This window comes from Oryctolagus cuniculus, chromosome 7, assembly GCF_964237555.1.
Source record: "Oryctolagus cuniculus chromosome 7, mOryCun1.1, whole genome shotgun sequence".
Classification (NCBI taxonomy): domain Eukaryota; kingdom Metazoa; phylum Chordata; class Mammalia; order Lagomorpha; family Leporidae; genus Oryctolagus; species Oryctolagus cuniculus.
The window spans coordinates 31,860,739-31,879,443 of NC_091438.1; the positions used below are offsets into that span (position 1 = coordinate 31,860,739).

An 18,705-nucleotide genomic window follows, 5' to 3' on the forward strand; every position below is an offset into this window, starting at 1 on the left:
GCCCCTATGAAGTGTTATAAGATGCAAAATTGGACACAGTATGGTTAAAAGATACGGGGCTGGCGGTGAGGGAGAAATCTCCCTCTCTCACAGGAATATGAATCTGTTGGTTCACTCCCCCAGTGCCTGCAACAACAGGGCAGAGCCAGACCAAAGCCCGGAGCGCAGACCACCGCGGAGGTCTCCCACCCGAGGGTGGCAGGGACTTAGGCGCTTCCCGGGTGCATTAGCAGGAAGCGGGGTCAGAAGCCGAGTGCCCAGGACTGGAACCTGCCCCTTGCTGGGTCCGTAATCCCTCCCCTCGCTTAGCAAATATTTATGAGATGCTTACGCTGTACCAGGTGCTGCTTTAGGGACTGCAGCGAATAAAACGCCAATACCGTCCTCAAGGAATCTAAATTTTAGTTATTAACAAGCTAAATGAATCAGATGGCAAGGTCGATGCATGTGCCTGGGAGAAGAAACGTGGTACTGCCCCCACTTTTTGACCTGGAGAGGACCGGTATTCGTCCAGGTGCAAGGACAGCGGGCGGAAAGCAGGGCTGGCCAGGCTGGGCCGGACGGGGAGCTGTGACAGGCCAGCCCTGCAGGCGACGCGGCCGCCCGGAAGCGGCGGGCGCGATCAGGCCGGGCGCGCCGAGACAAGGTGGCGCGCTCACGTGACTCGAGGGGCGGGAGCGGGAGGACCGCGTTTGGCTAGGCACCTTCCTCACTTTGAGGCGGGCGGAGCCGAAAACCAAACAAACGTCTGCAGAGAGCCTGGGGGGCGGGACCGAAGCGTGCGGACTCCGCCGAGGCCGTCCGCCGCGTTGGCTTTTCGGTTGTTGATCGCGGTGGCTGCGCGGCCTGCGGTCGGGCTGCGACGCGCGGAGCAATGGCGACGTTTGTGAGCGAGTTGGAGGCGGCCAAAAAGAACTTGAGCGAGGCCCTGGGGGACAACGTGAAACAGTAAGAGCCACTGGGGGCGCAGCCCGAGGGCCCCCGCGCCGGTGCTCTCCCGGCCTCGGGCTGCCTGTGCGCCCCGGAGACGCCCCCCACCGCCCGAGGCCTGGGCCGCCTCGCGTCGCCGCGGCGCGGCCTCCGGGTTTCTCAGGGCGGCGCTGGGCCTCCGGGGCGGCTGAGGGACCCGGGCGGGCGCCTTCGCTGGGGACGCTGTGCCCTGGGTGGGGCGGCAGAAGCGCCCTTCACGCCTAAGGGCCTGTGGGGCCGGGGCGGGTCCCGGTGCGGGGACGCCGGACGCGTGGGGCCCTGGCAGGCGCCGCGCTGGGCGGCACGCCCCCGAGGGCTTCCTGGAGGCGGAGGCTATGGCTCTGGGGCGCTGTGTCAGGCGTTGTTGGTAAGGGACCTGACGGCGATTTGGGCCCCTCCTTCCAGTAAAATAGGAGCGGCCGACCGCTCCCACAAACGCTGCGGCGATAGCAGCCGTGGACGTTTAAACACCTCAGGTGTGCGAGTGTTATCTAATCCTCACCAGAGATGTGGAGTAGATAAAATTGTTGCTCCCGGGAGGCCGACCTAGCCTAGCCGGGGACCCGCGGCCTTGCAGAGGGGGTCGTGAGGGACCCCCGGAGGCCGCCAGCCAGACCCTCCCTGGGTTCCAGCGGGGGAGCCAGGACGCAGTGGTCAGAGGCTCAGTCAGTGTCCGGCCAAGGCCAAGGCCAGACCGTGCCGTGGACCTGAGCCTCTGAGAGACCAGGATGGGTGTGGGGGTTTGCAAAACGCTGTTAGGGTTTTATTTATTTATTTTTTTTCCGGAAAGACAGGAAGCCAACTTGAATCTGTAGTGCCGGGGGTGCAGCCACTGAGTGGCTTCCGTGGTGTTCCGCGCGGTCCCGTTGCGCAACGGACGCTGGCTTTTAGTGAGGTGGGCGGAGGAGCAAGGTGTTCGGGTGCCTCATTTTTTCCAGCACTCGCCTTTTGTCCTCCAAACCTCGTTATGCCAGGATTGAAGCTGCTGGGCTTGAATGGCACGCGTGCTTTCTGGAGTTGTTCCTCGTGTGTCGTGTTTTTAGAAGGTCATTTACTTACTTATTTTTATTTGAAAGGCACAGATGAGAGAGAGAGAGAGAGAGAGAGAGAGAGGTCTTCCATCCACTGGTTCACTCCCCAAATGGCTGCAACAGCCAGAGCTGGGCTGATCGGAAGCCAGGAGCCAGGAGCTTCTGCTGGGTCTCCCACGTGGGTGCAAGGACCCAAGGACTTGGGCCATCTTCTACTGCTTTCCCAGGCCACAGCAGAGAGCTGGGTTGGAAGTGGAGCAGCCGGGACTTGAACCTGTGACCATATGGGATGCTGGCGCTCCAGCTGTGGCTTTACCCTCTGCGTCACAGCACCGGCCCTTTTCTAATTTTGAGGCAGCAGAGATGACAGTCTGCTTTGCAGCCTGAGAAACTTCTGTTCTACATAATTATTTACCTTTTTTGTAAACATTTATTGATTCCCAAAGATGACCTGTTCTATTTGAAGTTGTCTTTTAATATCGATCTGTACTGTTCGCCACTCTGTTCTTCGCTTAGGTCGTTAATTAAAAACTCCCATTTATTCTAATAGCTACAGTTGATAGCTTTCGTCCTCATTCATTTTGCTAGTTCTGACAGGTGACATTTACGTTTTTTTAAGCCTAGCAGGAAGCTTTGGCTGTGTTCCGTCTGGGCTGCTTGCAGGCGCTTGATTGTGAATGCTTGGATGCTGAGGGACCCGGCTTGTGCACCTGCTCCACTCCGTCTCTGGTTAGAAGGAGTCGTGACCCCGTTACCCAGCAGCCATCCTAGACTCCGTCACACCTAGACCCAGGGCTCATACAGGTGTTTTTGCAGTTGACATTTGCTGCATGGTTTCACAGTGCCAAAGCCAACTGTCTGACGTTGACCAGATGCCAGTGCCGAGGTTAAATTTGGTACAGCCTTGGCCCGGTCCCCACCAGCAATGCAATTAAAGGAGATCTGTGTGCCAAGAGTAGTTGATGGTACAGTACTGGGGTATTCTCAGCGTGTTTTTCCATTCTCTCACTGCCCTTTTCCGCTTGCAAAGTGCCCCTTGGCTAGGTGGTTTGTCATGCTGCCATGCGGGCACTCCTCACGTTTCTTCCGTTGAACACTTGGCTTTGCCTGGTACAGGCCGGCCCTTTAATTGTGATCCCTGGTGGTAGGTATGAGAACCTGTGTGTGAGTTGTTTGCTGTTGATCCCATGGTCCGAATAGCCTTTGTGTGTGCCTGGGGCAGGTTGTGTAATAGCCCGGTCAGCTTCCAGAAGGACACAGGCTTTGCTAGCCACCTCACCGTGTATAGAACCCAGTAGAATGTCCTGTTCAAACAGGTGCTGCCCGGCTCAAGGACTTGGTCAGATGGTCTTTGATTTTCCCTCAGGTGTCCCATGGTCTCCTAGGCCGACCCTCTCCCCGCATCCTGTTGCTGGTATGGTGAGAAGTGGTCATTTGTTCGTGGTGACTCAGTGGTTAGCTACAGGGACCCGGGAGCAGGTCTTCTAACTCTGGGGGGCTGGTGATGGGCGATCTGGCCGGAGTGTGCACTGGGAGATGACGGATAGCGTCATGTTGGCACACGTTGGACAGAATGGGATAAAAAAAATTAATTTTATTATTTTGCTTGTTCTTGGAAAAAAAACCAGTAGCAAAATGTCCTCTGTTGGGAAGTTACTGTTGCCTAGGAGTGAACGTCAGTGAGAAGGGCGCCAAGCCCTAGGGCTAACGGTGAAGGGCTGTCCAGTGCAATGGGCCTTTGAAAGGTGGCAGTGTCCTGGAGCCCTTTACAGGATGCCAGAAAGCTACCGGGCTTTCTCCCCCGGGAAGATAAAAAGCCTGGAACCGAGTTTTTACTAAGATGCCTGCCATGGCTGTAACAGGGCAGTGAGATTGTTAACCATTGCCGCTTGGCTTTTTTGGTTAGGAACGCATGAGCATTAGAAGGTAGGTGAGTCTGGATTGAAAGTGTGAACACATGTGCGAGTCATGAACCGGCAGCAGCCTTCTAAATACACTGATGAACAGCAGTACGTTTTACCCCTATTTCTAACAGTGCTGTTAAGGCATAAAAGGTTAGATCCTTTGGGTTCTGCTAGTGCCTAGTCACCTTTAAGGTTAGGTGCTGTACCGGCTCACACTTAGAAACTTGCATGCAGTTGCTGATACCCTCAGGCCTTTTCTTTGTGCTGGGCTGTGTAGAAACCCATCTCTTCAGCCCACCTAGATTAGCACTTGAGTTCTCAAGAGTGTCACCCCAAGGGGCCAGTGCTGCGCTGTGGGTTAAAGTCCCAGCTGGCATCCCACAAGGGCGCAGATTTGAGTCTCGGCTGCTCCTCTTCCAGTCCAGCTCTCTGCTGTGGCCTGGGAAAGCAGTAGAAGATGGCCCAATTCCTTGGGCCCCTGCACCCAAGGGGGAGACCTGGAAGAAGCTCCTGGCTTCACATTGGCCCGGCTCCGGCCGTTGTGGCCATTGGGAAGTGAGCCAGTGAATGGAAGACCTCTCTCTCTTGCTCTACCTCTCTCTGTAACTCTGTTTTTCAAATAAAAAAAAAAAAAAAAAAAAAAAAAGAGAGAGAGTGTCACCCAGGCCCTCCCCGTGAAACACGCACACGTTAAAAATCTTAAGTGTGGCATTCTGGAGAGTCGCTCTTCCAGAAAGGTGGCAGTGAGAAGGAGAGGCACGGCTGCGGCTTTGGGCAGAGTGAACCGAGAGACCCCGGAGTCCAGTTCACCACTGCCTGCCAGTCCCCTTTTAGGGAGGGCGGCAGGTGTCTTCTTGGCGTTCCGATTGCTGGGTCTGCCGTGACGGAATGCCACAGCCTGGGTGGCTTACACAGCAGACACTGATTTCCGGGAGCACAGCGCCAGAGTCGTGGTGGTTTCTCTGTGTGTGTGTGTGTCTGATGCTTCTCTGTGCTAATCTCGTGATAAGCTCATCCTTCATATTGGATTAGGGTCCACCCCAATGGCCTCAATTTAATTACCCCTTGAAAGGCCCTGTCTCCAAATACAGTCATATCCCAAGGGACTGGGGTTGATTGGGGCTTCAGCCTAGGCATTGTGGGGGAGGGGCACAATTCAGCCTATAGCACTAGGAAGGCAGTTGTGTTCCCTGGGAGTGGGAGCAGGCGAGGTGAACCCGGGGAAGGAGCTGCCTGCGATTCGTACTTAATACTGTTTCTGCCTCTGCAGATACTGGGCCAACTTAAAACTGTGGTTCAAGCAGAAGATCAGCAAGGAAGAGTTTGACCTCGAAGCTCATAGACTTCTCACCCAGGATAATGGTAAAATAATGAGCTAGCCAACAGTTAGTTTACCGTTCGCGAGTTTTCCCAGATTTGCAGTAAATTCGTCTTTTGACTTTTTGAGGAATAAGTTTGATTTTTGGTGGTGTGTAAAATCATCTCTCTGTGGACATTAGGGAATTAAGAGTGAAGAATGGAATAGTAGAGGGTATGCAATAGTGATTTCCTGTTGTTGAAAATCTCTTGTGTCTGGCTTTTTCAGTGCATTCTCACAACGATTTCCTCCTGGCCATTCTCACACGTTGTCAGATTTTGGTTTCTACACCAGGTAAGGGAGTGGGAATACTTCCAGTGTATGGTGGTCAGCAGGGCCGTGGAACACTGGGCCATGGCTTCCTCTGGCTGATGCATCTTGTGTTTGATGTGAATTGTTTGTTGAACTGCCCAGGAGAAAAGTTTTATTATGTAGATACAAGTTCATTTTTTTTTTAAAGGTTTATTTATTTATTTGAAAGGCAGAGTTACAGAGAGAAATGAAGAGAGAGAGAGAGAGAGAGAGAGAGAGGTCTTCCATCTGCTGGGTCACTTCCCTAGTGGCTGCAACAACTAGGGCTGGGCCAGGCGGAAGCCTGGAGCTTCTTCCGGGTCTTCTATGTGGGTGCAGGGGCTCAAGTCCATTCTCCATTGCTTTTCCAGACGCATTAGCAGGGAGCCAGATCGGAAGTGGAACAGCCAGGACTCAAACCTGCTGGTGTTGCAGGCCATGGCTTAACCTGCTTCGCTACAGTCCCGGCCCCAATACAGATTCTTTTACAAAACCTTTTTAGAGGACATGATTTCCTATACCTGTAGTGATTTTTGGTTTTTACCCCCGAGTCAAAATGGGAAGTGAGGAAGATGGAGGTGACGATGGAGAGGTGAGGGGAATGAAGAGAGGGCCTTTCGTGTTAGGAGATAGCATATGGGGGATACAGAGGAGGTGAGTCACGTGGAAGTGAAGCCACAGCATGCGATGCAGACCTGGACGTGCGCTGGCATCCTCAGTCAGGTGTCAGCCTTCGGAAGGTGAGAGCTCAGCAGGTGGCTCTGGCGTGTTAGTGGTGGGGAACAGTACACAGTGGGCAGCAGCATGTCATGGGGCTGGGTGGAACCAGGTCTCTCCCTTCAGCCGACAGAGGTCTAGATGGAAAACTCACTCCTCACCCCCAATCCTTTGGAGCTTAAGTGGTAGATTAAGTTACCACTAACCTGTTTCAACCATCTTACTTTAACCAATTAGTTAGAAACAAGTAGTTAAATACTCTGAAAACTTCTCTCATGATGAAAGCAGTCCTGGACTTTGTTAAAGAGTTAGGTTCACAGGTGCCTCCTGCACACGTAGATTAAGTTGAATTTTCTCAAGGGCCTGGAGTGACAAGTCATACCTTTTCAATGTCCAAAGTCAGGCCATAAAGATAATCTACTCTGTTGTATAAAATTTAACTTGATCAGAAAAGCTAGCTTTATGCTTGAGAGGGCTAGATCTTACTTTTTAGTTAGGTATAGCACGGAGTGCCACACACCCAAAAGATAAGTGGAATGAATGATCAGAGGAAAAGCCCTGGTTGACAGGAGGCAAGAGACTGGAGTTCAAGTTTAGGTTTTGTTAGGAGCTTACATACTAGAGTTCATCACCTAGGAGTTCTTTGCTCTGCCATTTACAAAATAGGTTCCGTCATGTCTATTGAATTACGAAAAAGCAGTTGAAAAAACCTGCAAAAATGCAGACAGATAGGAAATATTATTAGTAAATGTAGGTGACTAACTTAAAACTTGGTATTCTGGGATGTTTGGTATCCCTTATTGCAAACCAAGTGAAGAAACGTTCCACTGGGCCTTTGAGAATGTGTTTCTCCATCAGGCACTCAAAACTTACTTCCTCGAAATGAAATTCATTTTTGCTAGCAACAAAGGGATGGATTCTGTTGAAAGTAAAACGTGGTTCTTTGTACTTGCTGTGGGTGGGTGGTTTTTGTTTTTCTGAGCTGGGCAGGAGAGATGATCGAGTGACTGCGGCACACTGGACACTTCCTGTGCATCGTCACTCAGCCTCACCACAACTCTGCAGGGTAGGCAGCTTTTTACAGGGGAGGGGACAAAGTTCAGAGAAAACAAAGCAAAAAGCACAGGGCCCTTCCCTAGCCGGGAGCGGCAGTGTGGCATCAAAGCGCAAATCTGAGTGCTGCTGAGAAGCCCCAGGTCGGGGTCGGTCTCCGGCAGAGCATCTGGCCGCGGGCAGCAGCTCGGGAGCTGTGGGGTCGCAGGCCTGCTCTTTGGCAGCATCCTTGCCGGGGTCAGCCCACTTTCCTCCTCATTCGGCATCAATTTCATTTATCAGGAGTAGACTGCTTTGGGAAGTCGTCTGTGATTGGCTGACTCTTATTGAGTGACATCTGGTTGTGCCAATGACTGATACAGAAGAGGAACTTGACTTCGCAAACAGTTTTTTAACTGAGGAAGCTGGAAAATTTTTTTCAAAGTCTTATGAAGTTTTTTCCCAAATATATCAAATTGGTAATAACATTTTACTAGGATTATGGGTGACTTTTTTCCATTCTTAATTTTTTTCTGAACTGCGCTTTAATGAGCTAATGTTACTTTGATATTTTTCTTTAAAAATATGTTCATGATTTAAGAAAAAAAATAACAAAAAAGGTTTCATGGAAAATGTTTCTTCGTACCCCTGCACCTATCCTCAGAGGCAGTTGCTTTCATGTTTTGTTCTAGTGGGACCTCCGCAACCCCTCCTAGTTGCTTATCTGCTTCTGCACTCAGTAGTTTCAGACACGGTCACTTTGTCTCACTGCTGTCTTCCCTGAGGTGGTCTCAGTTTCTGCCTGCAGCCTTCCTCGTTTTAATGTTCTCTACAGCAGCACCGAGGGCCGCATCCTCCGCTTGCTTTATGGACTCTCGTCTGCTCAGCCTTCTCTGAGGGTCCCACTTAGAGACTGTGCAGTTCTTCGGCATTCCCTCCTAGCACCTCTCTGTCTCTCTTACCGAGCTCCAGGATATTGATAAGTGGCTCATATATGGTCCTTTTTGCCTTTAAGAATAAGGCATGAAACTGCTTGGAGACCTTGCTTTCGAGTGAGCTGGCAGGAGGCCAGCCATGAAACGGGCTTCCTGAGTACTAGCCTGCAGTGCACTTTGCTCTGGGGTGCCAGCGTCGGTACCAGGCACCCCAGTGAACCCCAGGAGCTTTGTGCTGTGCAGCTAGAGGAGGGTTCTGTATTGCCTGCCCCTTCTGCCCACCCGACCTGTCCTGTGCCAAACAGCCCGCCGGGTGCTGCTGTGAGCATGGGCGTGAGCGTGAGCAGGTGAGCTGAGGCTGCACGGAAGGCTCCGCACTTGGTTCGGTGCTCCATGGTCATTGTCTTGAAGCCCTTCATTTCTGCACTTGTATTTCGTATGGAGTCCATCCTAGGGGTGAGGGAAGGGCTTTGTGTGGGTGATTTTTTATTATAGGCCTTCCATTAATTTGGTTTTTAGCCTTTTTTAAAAAAAAATATATTTATTTATTTGAGAGGCAGAGTTACAGAGAGAGGGCGAGACAGAGAGAAAGGTCTTCCATCCTCTTGTTCACTCCCCAGATGGCCACAATGGCTGGAGCTGGGCCGATCTGAAGCTAGGAGCCAGGAGCTTCTTCCAGATCTTGCAGATGTTGGGTGCTGGGGCTCAAGCTCTTGGGCCATCTCCCGCTGTTTTCCTAGGCTGTTAGCAGGGAGCTGGATCAGAAGTGAAGCAGCTGGAACGCCAACCAGCCTCCATATGGGATGCCAGTGCTGCAGGTGGAGGCTTAACCTGCTACGCCACAGTGCTGGTCCTTATTTTAAGCCTTAATGATCCCTCTTGGTTTCCACTGTGATCACATCTCCAAATCCAGATTCTTTGTGAGTTTTGGAAGGCAGGTTGTCTTGCTTCCACCTCGTGTGCCACCCTCCTTGCCTGCACGTGTCTGCTTTGTGTGCTGGCATCCCCTTAGTCCACGTTAGACATTGGTTGAGGTCTCATCTCGCCTACCACCTTCTGTTGTATCTGCATCGTGCAAATGTGCCATTTACCTTCCTGTGTCATTTTTAGTGAGGTCTTGAGGAAGAGAGTAGATAAACACATGTGCTCAGTTCAGCATTTTGGACTAGGAAATTCTGCCCTACTTTTATAATACAAGTATGGCTACTGATAAATAAAACATACATTAACCTTAATTAAAAAATAAAAACAAAGTTTTCTTTCTAAAAATATAACTTTGGTTACAGGCAGGATTTGATTTGAGAGAGTCATAATTCTGTTTAACAAAGAAAGATTTGAATGTAAACATTTATCATTTAGCCTCACTTCTTAAGCATGCCGTACCTTCTTAGTCCTCAGTGCAAACAAGGTCAGCGGTTGTCAGGCATTATTATTTTCACTTACCGGTTTTATTTTTCTGTCTCACAGAGGGTGCTGGATCTCTGCCCTGGACAGGAGGTTCTGCAGCCAAACCTGGAAAACCCAAGGGAAAGAAAAAGTTGTCTTCTGTTCGTCAGAAATTTGATGTAGGTTGTTCTCCAATATATTCATAATGACTAATTTAGGTACTAGAGTAATGGAACGCTTTAGTCTTCAAATGAATATTCAAATGCTGGTAGCACAGTAGAAACAGAGAGGTTGGTAGAAAAGGGTTATGAGGAATGCGAGTCTAGGCGTCTGGAATGTTAGGGTTCTTATTCGGTGTTATTTGGGTATGCATATTTATCAGTACCACCTAATGTGTTTTCAGTGACTCAAAGCTTTGCCAGTATTTCTCCTCTTCAGTATTTTTCTTGGAAGGAGTAGTGTTTCTCACGTGGCAGACGTTGGTTCCAGGGGTGCATGTGGACTTGGGGGGGGCCTCTGGCCATCTGCCAGTGGTGCTAAGCTGAGCCCTGGGTCTTTCTGAAACCAGTAGATAATGTTATGAAAGCATTTGGCAGTAACATCTGTACCCATTTTAGAATAACTTTACATGGTTTAAAGAAGAAACTTTCCCAAATGTATCCCTTTTATAGGTTTGGCTGGGTATTGGTAACATTACTGATTAACAACAATGAGCATTTGTTTCTTTCCAGGTTTGCTTTAGGTTTTATGTCAGTAGTGACATTCCATCCAGAGGCCATCAGTGTCTGGACACAGGCATAATGGGCTCAAAAGGGCTTGCTCAATATAAAATACAGTTTGTACTTGGAAAATGGAAAATAACAATGTTATCTTTATAATGTAAACTGTATAATATAAACAGCCAGTCTTCATGATAAAGTCTTGTGTGTTGGGCTTCAGCCAAAGCTCCCAGGGGCCCGCCTCTCGGTGGTGATGGACAATATGTGTGTGCTGTCAGAATCTCCCAGAGGAAGGCTGAGGTTTTACAGTGAAAAAAAAGAGTCAGAGAAGCCGTTGACTCTAGTGTGACTGTGTCTTAGGAAGTTCTCCACTGAGGCTTCAGAGTAGAAAACGCGAGTACCTAAGTGGTTATGCAGCACAGCTTCACGTTGGAGTGTTTGTTACTAGATCTTGTCACTCTGCCTAACTCTGGGTTTTGAAGGCTTAACTGCAACGTTGATCATATATTTTCAGAGCCTGCTTCCTTACAGTTACATTTAAAATGCTCTACCATGTTTGAACACAGTACTCTATCTTCTCCTTCCCCTTCATCATATTTAGCACAGTCATGCACTTTGTCTTCACCAAGGTACTGAATAAAAGAACCACTCTGCATACCACCATTACTCCCTTTAATCACAACTTTGTTATTACCATGTAAGGGATATGAATCTGAGGTTGTTTATGTACAACCCACTTTTCTCTGTGTGTGTGACCTCTGTGGTATAGTTTTGGTGGTGTTGATTGGTAGGACGCCAAGTGTAATACATGGGTTACTTTTGTTTGTATTTTATAACTTGCCACTGTAACGAATAATTCTGGAACCTTTTCTTACTCATAGCATAGATTCCAGCCTCAGAATCCCCTGTCAGGAGCCCAGCAGTTTGTGGCAAAGGATCCCCAAGATGATGATGATTTAAAACTGTGCTCGCACACAATGATGCTCCCCACCCGGGGCCAGCTGGAGGGGAGAATGATCGTGACGGCTTATGAGCACGGGCTGGACAACGTCACGGAGGAGGCCGTTTCTGCCGTTGTCTACGCGGTGGAGGTTGGTTTGCTGTTGGTAGAAACAGTTTTTCCGAAGGAATGTGATGAGCGTGTATAGCTGTTTAAAGTTGGCGCTGCAAGAAGAGAGCCAGGATGTCACTCTGACTTCATGGAATTGTCATTTTGTTGAAATGGTGCACGTGTGTTTTATTTCTGAAAGGAGACATACATACTGCGATTCAGAGAATTGTGTTCAGTTGTTACACTAAGCTTTTTAGGAAGCTTATGGCATTAACACCTTTGCTTGATCTGATAGTTAATTTGTCAACAAGTGAAGGATTTTTTTGTTTTGAAGGTTTACTTATTTGTTTGAAAATCAGACGAGGGAAAGATTGAGAGGGAGAGATCTTCCATCTGCTGGTTCACTCCCCAGATGGCCACAGTGGCCAGCACTGGGCCAGACCAAAGCCAGGAGCTTTTTCTGGGTCTTCTATATGGGTGGCAGGGGCCCAAGGACTTGGGCCATTTTCTCCTTTTGTCAGGCCATTAACAGGGAGCTGGATTAGAAGTGGAGCAGCCAGGACACAAATCGGTACATATATGGGATGCCGGTGTTGTGGCCTGCAGCTTTACCACAGTGATGGCCCCAAATAAATCATTTTTAAGGGAAGAAATGAGGTAGAGAATCCTGAAGATTGACTGATGTTTGCTGTGGTAGAGCATTTGAAGGGGCTGGACTTTGTGTCTGAACTGTGGAAGTCTTGTCTCAGCATGCTATCTCATCATACAGTTTCTTAACAAAATACACACTGAGTTCTCTAATGAACAGGTGCTATCAGGTACTGCTGGGTAATTCCTTTAGATTTTCAGGGTCTCATTTTTCTTATCTGTACCTTAAAGGCAAAAGCTGTCTCATGAAGTTATAAACATTAAATGAGTCCTGTGTAAAAACCATTTGAATTATACAGTACGCAGTAAGCTGGTCTTCCTTGTGTAACTGAGACACTTTGCCCAGGCCTGGTTCCCCTGTTAGTAAGGGTAGGCTGGGACCAGTCGCACCTCTGTTTTCACAGAAGCAGTTGGCTCTCATAAGGGTGAAGAGGTGGCTGGCGCCGCGGCTCACTAGGCTAATCCTCCACCTAGTGGTGCCTGCACACCGGGTTCTAGTCCCGGTCGGGGCGCCGGATTCTGTCCTGGTTGCCCCCTTCCAGGCCAGCTCTCTGCTGTGGCCAGGGAGTGCAGTGGAGGATGGCCCAAGTCCTTGGGCCCTGCATCCCATGGGAGACCAGGATAAGTACCTGGCTCCTGCCATCGGATCAGCGTGGTGCGCTGGCTGCAGCGCGCCAGCTGCGGCGGCCATTGGAGGGTGAACCAACGGCAAAGGAAGCCCTTTCTCTCTGTCTCTCTCTGTCACTGTCCACTCTGCCTGTCAAAAAAAAAAAAAAAAAAAAAAGGGTGAAGAGGCATTGTTTATTTCCTTTGTGTCTGTTGTTTATGTGGCTTTGAAGAGATTCAAAGTTATTTTCATGCAAGAATTTTGGTAGATCAGGTGTTATAACCTATAAAGACCAGATCTTGAGACTTTGTCCCAGTTCAGACCAAGTTTGAAAGTAGTGGGCTTCTTTTTTTTTTTTTTTTTCTTTTTTTAAGATTTAATTATTTATTTGAAAGGCAGAGTTAAAGAGGGGAAGAGAGAAAGAGAGAGATTTTCCATCCTCGGGCTCATTCCTTAAATGGCCACAATGTCTGGGGCTGGGCCAGGCGGAAGCCAGGAGCCCGGAATTCTAGCCGTATCTCCCATGTGGGTGGCCGGAGCCCAAGCACTCAGGCCAGCTTCCACTGCCTTCCCAGGTGCATTAGCAGGGACTCGAACTAGCGCTCATACGGGATGCTGGCATCACAGGAAGTAGCTTAACCTGTTACACCACAATGATGGCCCGTGTTGTTCTCTTTTTAAAAAATTGTTTTTGTGCTTACATTTTTTAAAAAATTTATTTTTCATTTTGTTTGAAGGGCAGGGAGACAGAGATTTTCCATCTACTTGTTTTATTCCCCAAATGCCCTCACAGCCAGGCTGGACCAGGCTGAAGCTAGGAGCTTAGAACTCCCCCCAGGCCTCCCATGGGGATGGGAGGTACCCAGCTACTTGAGTTGTCACCTGCTGCCTCCCAGGGTGCGCACTGGTAGGAAGCTGGATCACAAGTAAAGTAGCTAGGACTCAAACCAGGTACTCTGATACCAGGTGTGTGTGTCCCAAGCAATGACTTAACCACTTGCACAAAACACTTAACCCTTGTACCTGTGTCACACTTAAAGCTATCTAAAAATCACTTTTGAGAGAAAAAGGAGCCAATTTAGAGGTATAGAACCATTTAAAATAAATATCCTATAGAGCAAGCCCGTGTTAAACAGAGCTAAATGAAAGTAGCGTGCGCCATCTTTCCTGTGCCCTCCTCCTCATGGCACATCATTTGGTCCTGGCCTGTGCTCGCCCGTCCCTCATCTCTGTCCGAAGGTCTGTAGTCGGGGGAGTTTGATGCTTTGCTTGTGAAGAAAGGTCATGCTGTTGTTCTTTTCTTGTCTTCACAGAACCATCTTAAAGATATACTGACATCAGTTGTGTCGAGAAGGAAAGCTTACCGGCTACGAGATGGCCATTTTAAGTATGCCTTTGGGAGTAATGTGACCCCACAGCCGTACCTGAAGAACAGCGTGGTAGCTTACAACAACCTGATAGAAAGGTAAGGGAGTTTCTCATGCTTCTGCTCCCGTTCTTTGCTAGCTGGTTCCACTGCTCCCGGGTCATATACCAGCATTAAATAATCAGCTTTTGTGCTTCTGTGGGTGTGAAGTACCTTGATCACAGTACACCTGCATTTCCTTACGGCACCCTTGTAAGGTGTCTGGTGAGCGATCTGGGTGACCTTCTCCTCGGGAGATGAGTCTCAGAGTGGCTGCCGCATGGCGGTTCTTGATGGCTCCTGACGGGCGGTGCTGGCCTGGTAGGGAAGTGGGCCTGCTCTCTGTTGGCAGCAGGCCTGTGATTGCTGGGGCAAGGCTGTGTTTCTGGAGCGGGAGGAGGAGTGGGCTCTGTTTCTCCACGTCCTCACCTGCCTCTTGTAGCCACAGCTCAAGACAGTGGCCTGTGCTGGGTGTCGTCGGGTTGCCCCTGACATCCTGCTGTCAGACGTGCAGACCTTGTCTCAGCTCATCTCTGGGATTCCTGCGTCCCACTTCCACCGAGGCTCCTGGGACATCTCTTCTGTCCGGAGTCACCCCCTTTCTGAGACAACCAAGATCACCCTCATCCGTGTGTGGTCTTTCTCAGTGTGCCACCTCCCTACCTCTACCCCCCCGCCCCCCAAGTTAGTCTGAACTTTAAGCTGTTGGGAAAGAAAAATCAATGCTAATTCTGCTGGTGGTTACTGCAGTAACTGAGTTTTCTGAGTGCTGGACATTGTGTGTCTGGCACTGGTTCACTAGGGAGAAGAGGGGTAAGCAGATGACAGGTGCCAATTCCGAGACAGAGGTGTGACTGGGAGAGCTGACAGCAGTGATGGGCGGGTGGGAGAACTGGGAGGCTCGGGCACAGCAGGCGGGCTGGCAGCACCCAGAGGAGCGTGTGCCAGCGTCGTCCTCACGGCTCTGGAGACTTCCGGGGCCATGGGGCCCATTTTGAAGGTGGCCATCTTAAGTCGGGCTCACTGTTCACACCGCCCTCATGGTGCTTTGTTGTCCAGATCTCATTCCGGCGTATCTGTTTGGGATGATTTGTTTTCATTTGTAAGTCATCTTCTCTGGGGAAAAACAAACCAGATAAAGTGGGTCCTTGTGGCGGGGGTGTCGCAGGCGGTGTGTCCGGCCTGGCGCCGCTGCCGAGTCCTCCCTCCCGGGCTGGCCAGCCTGGGGAGGGCTTTCGGCCCCATTGTCACCACTTGTTGTCCTAACAGAGCTGCTTCTGTCTGGTGCTTCAGACCCACACCAGCGCCGCTCAGTGCCTTGCTCAGTTACTGCCCCGCTCCCTGGCTCCTCGCACAGCTTAGCTCTTGCTGGCTGAGGTCGGGAAAGTCGTGCCTGACTTCCCAGCTGTGCTGTGCCTGGGCTCTACTTGGGGACACTGGCAAGCTCTCCATCTGTTTCCCCCACCCTCCACCTTTGCCCGTTGTCTCTCTCCAGCTGCATCTTCTTGTCTTGCTGTTTGTTTTTGAGCAGTTCACCTTCCTCTCCAGGTCATTTGTATGTAATTTTGTATTCCTTAAGCTAAGGTCTGTGTTTCTTTTTTCAACTGGAAGCTCTTTAATGGCAAGACCAGCGGTGGGGTAGTATCCTGAGCTAGTATTTTAACATTGTGGGAGAAGGGGCACAAAATGGAGTTGTGTTGCATTTTGTTTGCAGCCTGATGGATGGGCTGCCTTCGAAAATGAAAATGACACCCTATTCATGTATACACTGGTGTTCACTGAATGGACTTCTAAGTCATCTTAAGGTCTTCCCACTTTAAATGTGAGACGAGTGCCAGCAGGCCGCTGCTAGGTGTTCAGTTGTCTCCGTTATAGATGCTGAGGTTATTTCTGCAAACGTGATTTTCAGCCCTCCAGCGTTCTCCGCCCCCTGTGCCGGTCAGAACCCAGCGTCGCACCCACCGCCCGACGACGCCGAGCAGCAGGCCGCACTCCTGCTGGCCTGCTCGGGGGACACTCTGCCCACGTCGCTGCCCCCCGTCAACATGTACGACCTCTTTGAAGCTCTGCAGGTAACTCGTGGCTTCTTGATACTAGTGTTCGCTCTAATTTACCTAGACGTATGGATAGGATACACAGTTCAGCTCCGCGAAGTTAGTTATGAGTTTGTTTTTACTTTCTGGCTTCGTGTTTTTCAGTTAGTATTACTAACTGCCAGTCTCATTTTTCACACCCTGAGTGCTCCCCAACCCCGATCCTCTGCCTCCCCAGTGACAGGGACAAAGATCCGCTTGTTCCCTGTTTCAGAACCTCACTTCCTGTGCTTGTTAGTAGATTTAGTAGTTGTTAGCTTCTGATTTCAGGTGTCTGTGTCGGGCGCCTCCGTGTTTTGTTGACATAAGCCCTCGCTCTGTGTGGTAAAGTGTAACTGGAGCCGTGCTTCTCTGCCCCAGGTGCACAGGGAGGTCATTCCTACACACACTGTCTACGCCCTTAACATCGAGAGGGCCATCATGAAACTCTGGCACCCGAACCACGAGGAGCTGCAGCAGGACAAGGTGCACCGCCAGCGCCTGGCTGCCAAAGAGGGGCTTTTGCTCTGCTAGGACCCGGGGGCGCGCGACCCTCGCAAACTCATGAGTAGCTTTCGGATGCACATTTCAAGGCTGAAGTGTATACTGTACATATAACCTTTCCTATGGAAATGTGACACTGAGTACATTTGTGTTGCTACTGTGGAGCCACGAACAGGAAGCTTCACTCGGGTCGGGCCCCGAGCTGTGTGTGTGGTGCTCCCGCCGTGGGAGCAGGCACTGAGGAGACTGCGCCTGGAATGCTCGTGCCCAGGCATCTGAAGCGCAGCGGGCTGCGGGCTGCGCGTGCTCGAGGCGACACCTGGAACAAGGAAGCTGCTGTCGCCCCGTCTCCGGGGAGAGGTCCAGACTTCCTGCCATTCTGCTGAAGAATTATGCTCTTGCATTTGGGTTGCAATAACCTGCACAGTGTTAAATATCAGATTACCTCCTCATTTTTTAAAAGCTATATCCCAGGAAAATTTATCACTACAACTCTACAGAAAATATGACTTGGAAATGCTATGCTCTTTGACAAAATAAAGTTACGTTTGAAAACAAAATCAAAACAAAACTTTTGGAATGCAATTAATCAACCTTATTAAATTACTCAAGTTTTTTTTTTTTTTAGAGTGAATATGCGAAAAGATTGATTGGCATGGCCATTTGTTATCACTGTAGAATTTCTACCCTTTCAAGTGATGAAACAAAAATAATTTACATTTGACAGTGTTACTGATAACCAACTTTTTTTTTTTGAGATACATTGCTCTTTCTGAAGAGTTAGTGTTGATGGATAAATTAGAATGTAGATGCATCTGTGTAGGTCTAAGTGATGGATGTATTGATGTGTACATATGGTTCCTATATCTGGATTTGTGTGATTTTGTACTTTAAATGTGACAAATAAACCTTTTGGGAGGAAACATTTTTTGTCACTGAACATATAAGGAATACTGCCTTCTACAGAAATAATGAAAAGCCTGACTTGAGATCTTGGTAGAAACTTCAGAAGAATGTCCTGGATGAAACAAAGATTAAAAAGCACGTTCTGATTAAGGTGTGCCATTTCTTCCTTTTGTATTCTGGAGGTTAGAACTCAAAAAATCAAGTTTGCTTTCAGTTCTTGGCATAAGCCCTCGAGAGTTCTAAGTAAGAGAATACTCAAGAATTTTTCAGGTTTGGAAGACTGTGAACTGCTAGTCGGTGAATACAGTGGTTTTATTCTGGACCATCTGGGCCTTCGTGCTTCTCTGGGAGCATCTGCTAGACCTCAGGAGGCCTGCTAGCAGGTGTTCACTCGGGGGCGGACGCCGTGTCCCACAGCAGAGCAGCTGGGTTTGAGTTCCCTGCTCAGGCTTCTGACTTCAGCTTCTGCATAATGCAGACCTTGGGAGGCAGCAGCTGTGGCTCGGGTAAGTGGGGTTCCTGCCACCCATGTGGGAGACCTGGATTGATCCTGGCTGCTGGCTTCCACCTCGGCCAGGTGGGCATTTGAAGAATGAACTTGCAGATGGCAGTCCGTCTCTCAAAAAAATAAACAAACAAAAATAAAACACACACAAAAACAACTTCGTAAACCATGAACTCATGAAATGCGCGGGCAGAGAAGCAGCTGGGAGCCCCAGCCATTTCCTGCTGCCCATTGCAATAGCGCGTTCTGCGAGGGGTTTGCAAAGCAAATTCCAAACAGGAAAACTGCTCACTGCTGTCTAGGGTGTGTGGCCTACATTTCTAGTCACCTACCCTTGTGGTGAGAACACAGAACACGAGTCTTACCTCTGATTCACATTTCAGGTCCACACACTAAAACAACGTTTGTTCTCCATGTCAGTTTTCTTGAAGAAGTCCTTTGGAAGGCAGAATGACAGAGACAGAGATTTTCCATCTGCTGGTTCACTCCCCCAAATGTCCACAATGGCTGGGGCTGGTCCACACCAAAGCCAGAAGCCCAGAACCCTATCTGAGTCTTCTACTAGGGTGGCAGGGGCCCAAAAACTTTTGGCCATTTTCCACTGCCTTCCTAGGCACATTAGCAGGGAGCTGGATCAGAAGCAGAGCAGCTGGGACTCGAACCAGT

General features: G+C 49.5%; 1 protein-coding gene across 1 annotated transcript; it reads left to right on the plus strand.

Annotated features, from left to right (window-relative positions):
- The first annotated feature begins 629 nt into the window (after nucleotides 1–629).
- TADA1 (transcriptional adaptor 1) lies at nucleotides 630–17,684 on the plus strand. Its single transcript, XM_002715800.5, has 8 exons — nucleotides 630–948; nucleotides 5,175–5,266; nucleotides 5,490–5,555; nucleotides 9,704–9,801; nucleotides 11,223–11,432; nucleotides 13,961–14,112; nucleotides 15,962–16,124; nucleotides 16,506–17,684. The coding sequence occupies exons 1-8, from the start codon at nucleotides 875–877 to the stop codon at nucleotides 16,656–16,658; spliced, it is 1,008 nt and encodes a 335-aa protein (XP_002715846.1). The 5' UTR covers nucleotides 630–874; the 3' UTR covers nucleotides 16,659–17,684.
- The last annotated feature ends 1,021 nt before the right edge of the window (nucleotides 17,685–18,705 follow it).

Coding starts and splice junctions, on each gene's coding strand:
- TADA1 (XM_002715800.5), top strand. CDS start 875: ATGGCGACGTTTGTGAGCGAGTTGGAGGCGGCCAAAAAGAACTTGAGC. Junction 949..5,174: donor CTGGGGGACAACGTGAAACA/GTAAGAGCCACT, acceptor CTGCCTCTGCAG/ATACTGGGCCAACTTAAAAC. Junction 5,556..9,703: donor GATTTTGGTTTCTACACCAG/GTAAGGGAGTGG, acceptor TCTGTCTCACAG/AGGGTGCTGGATCTCTGCCC.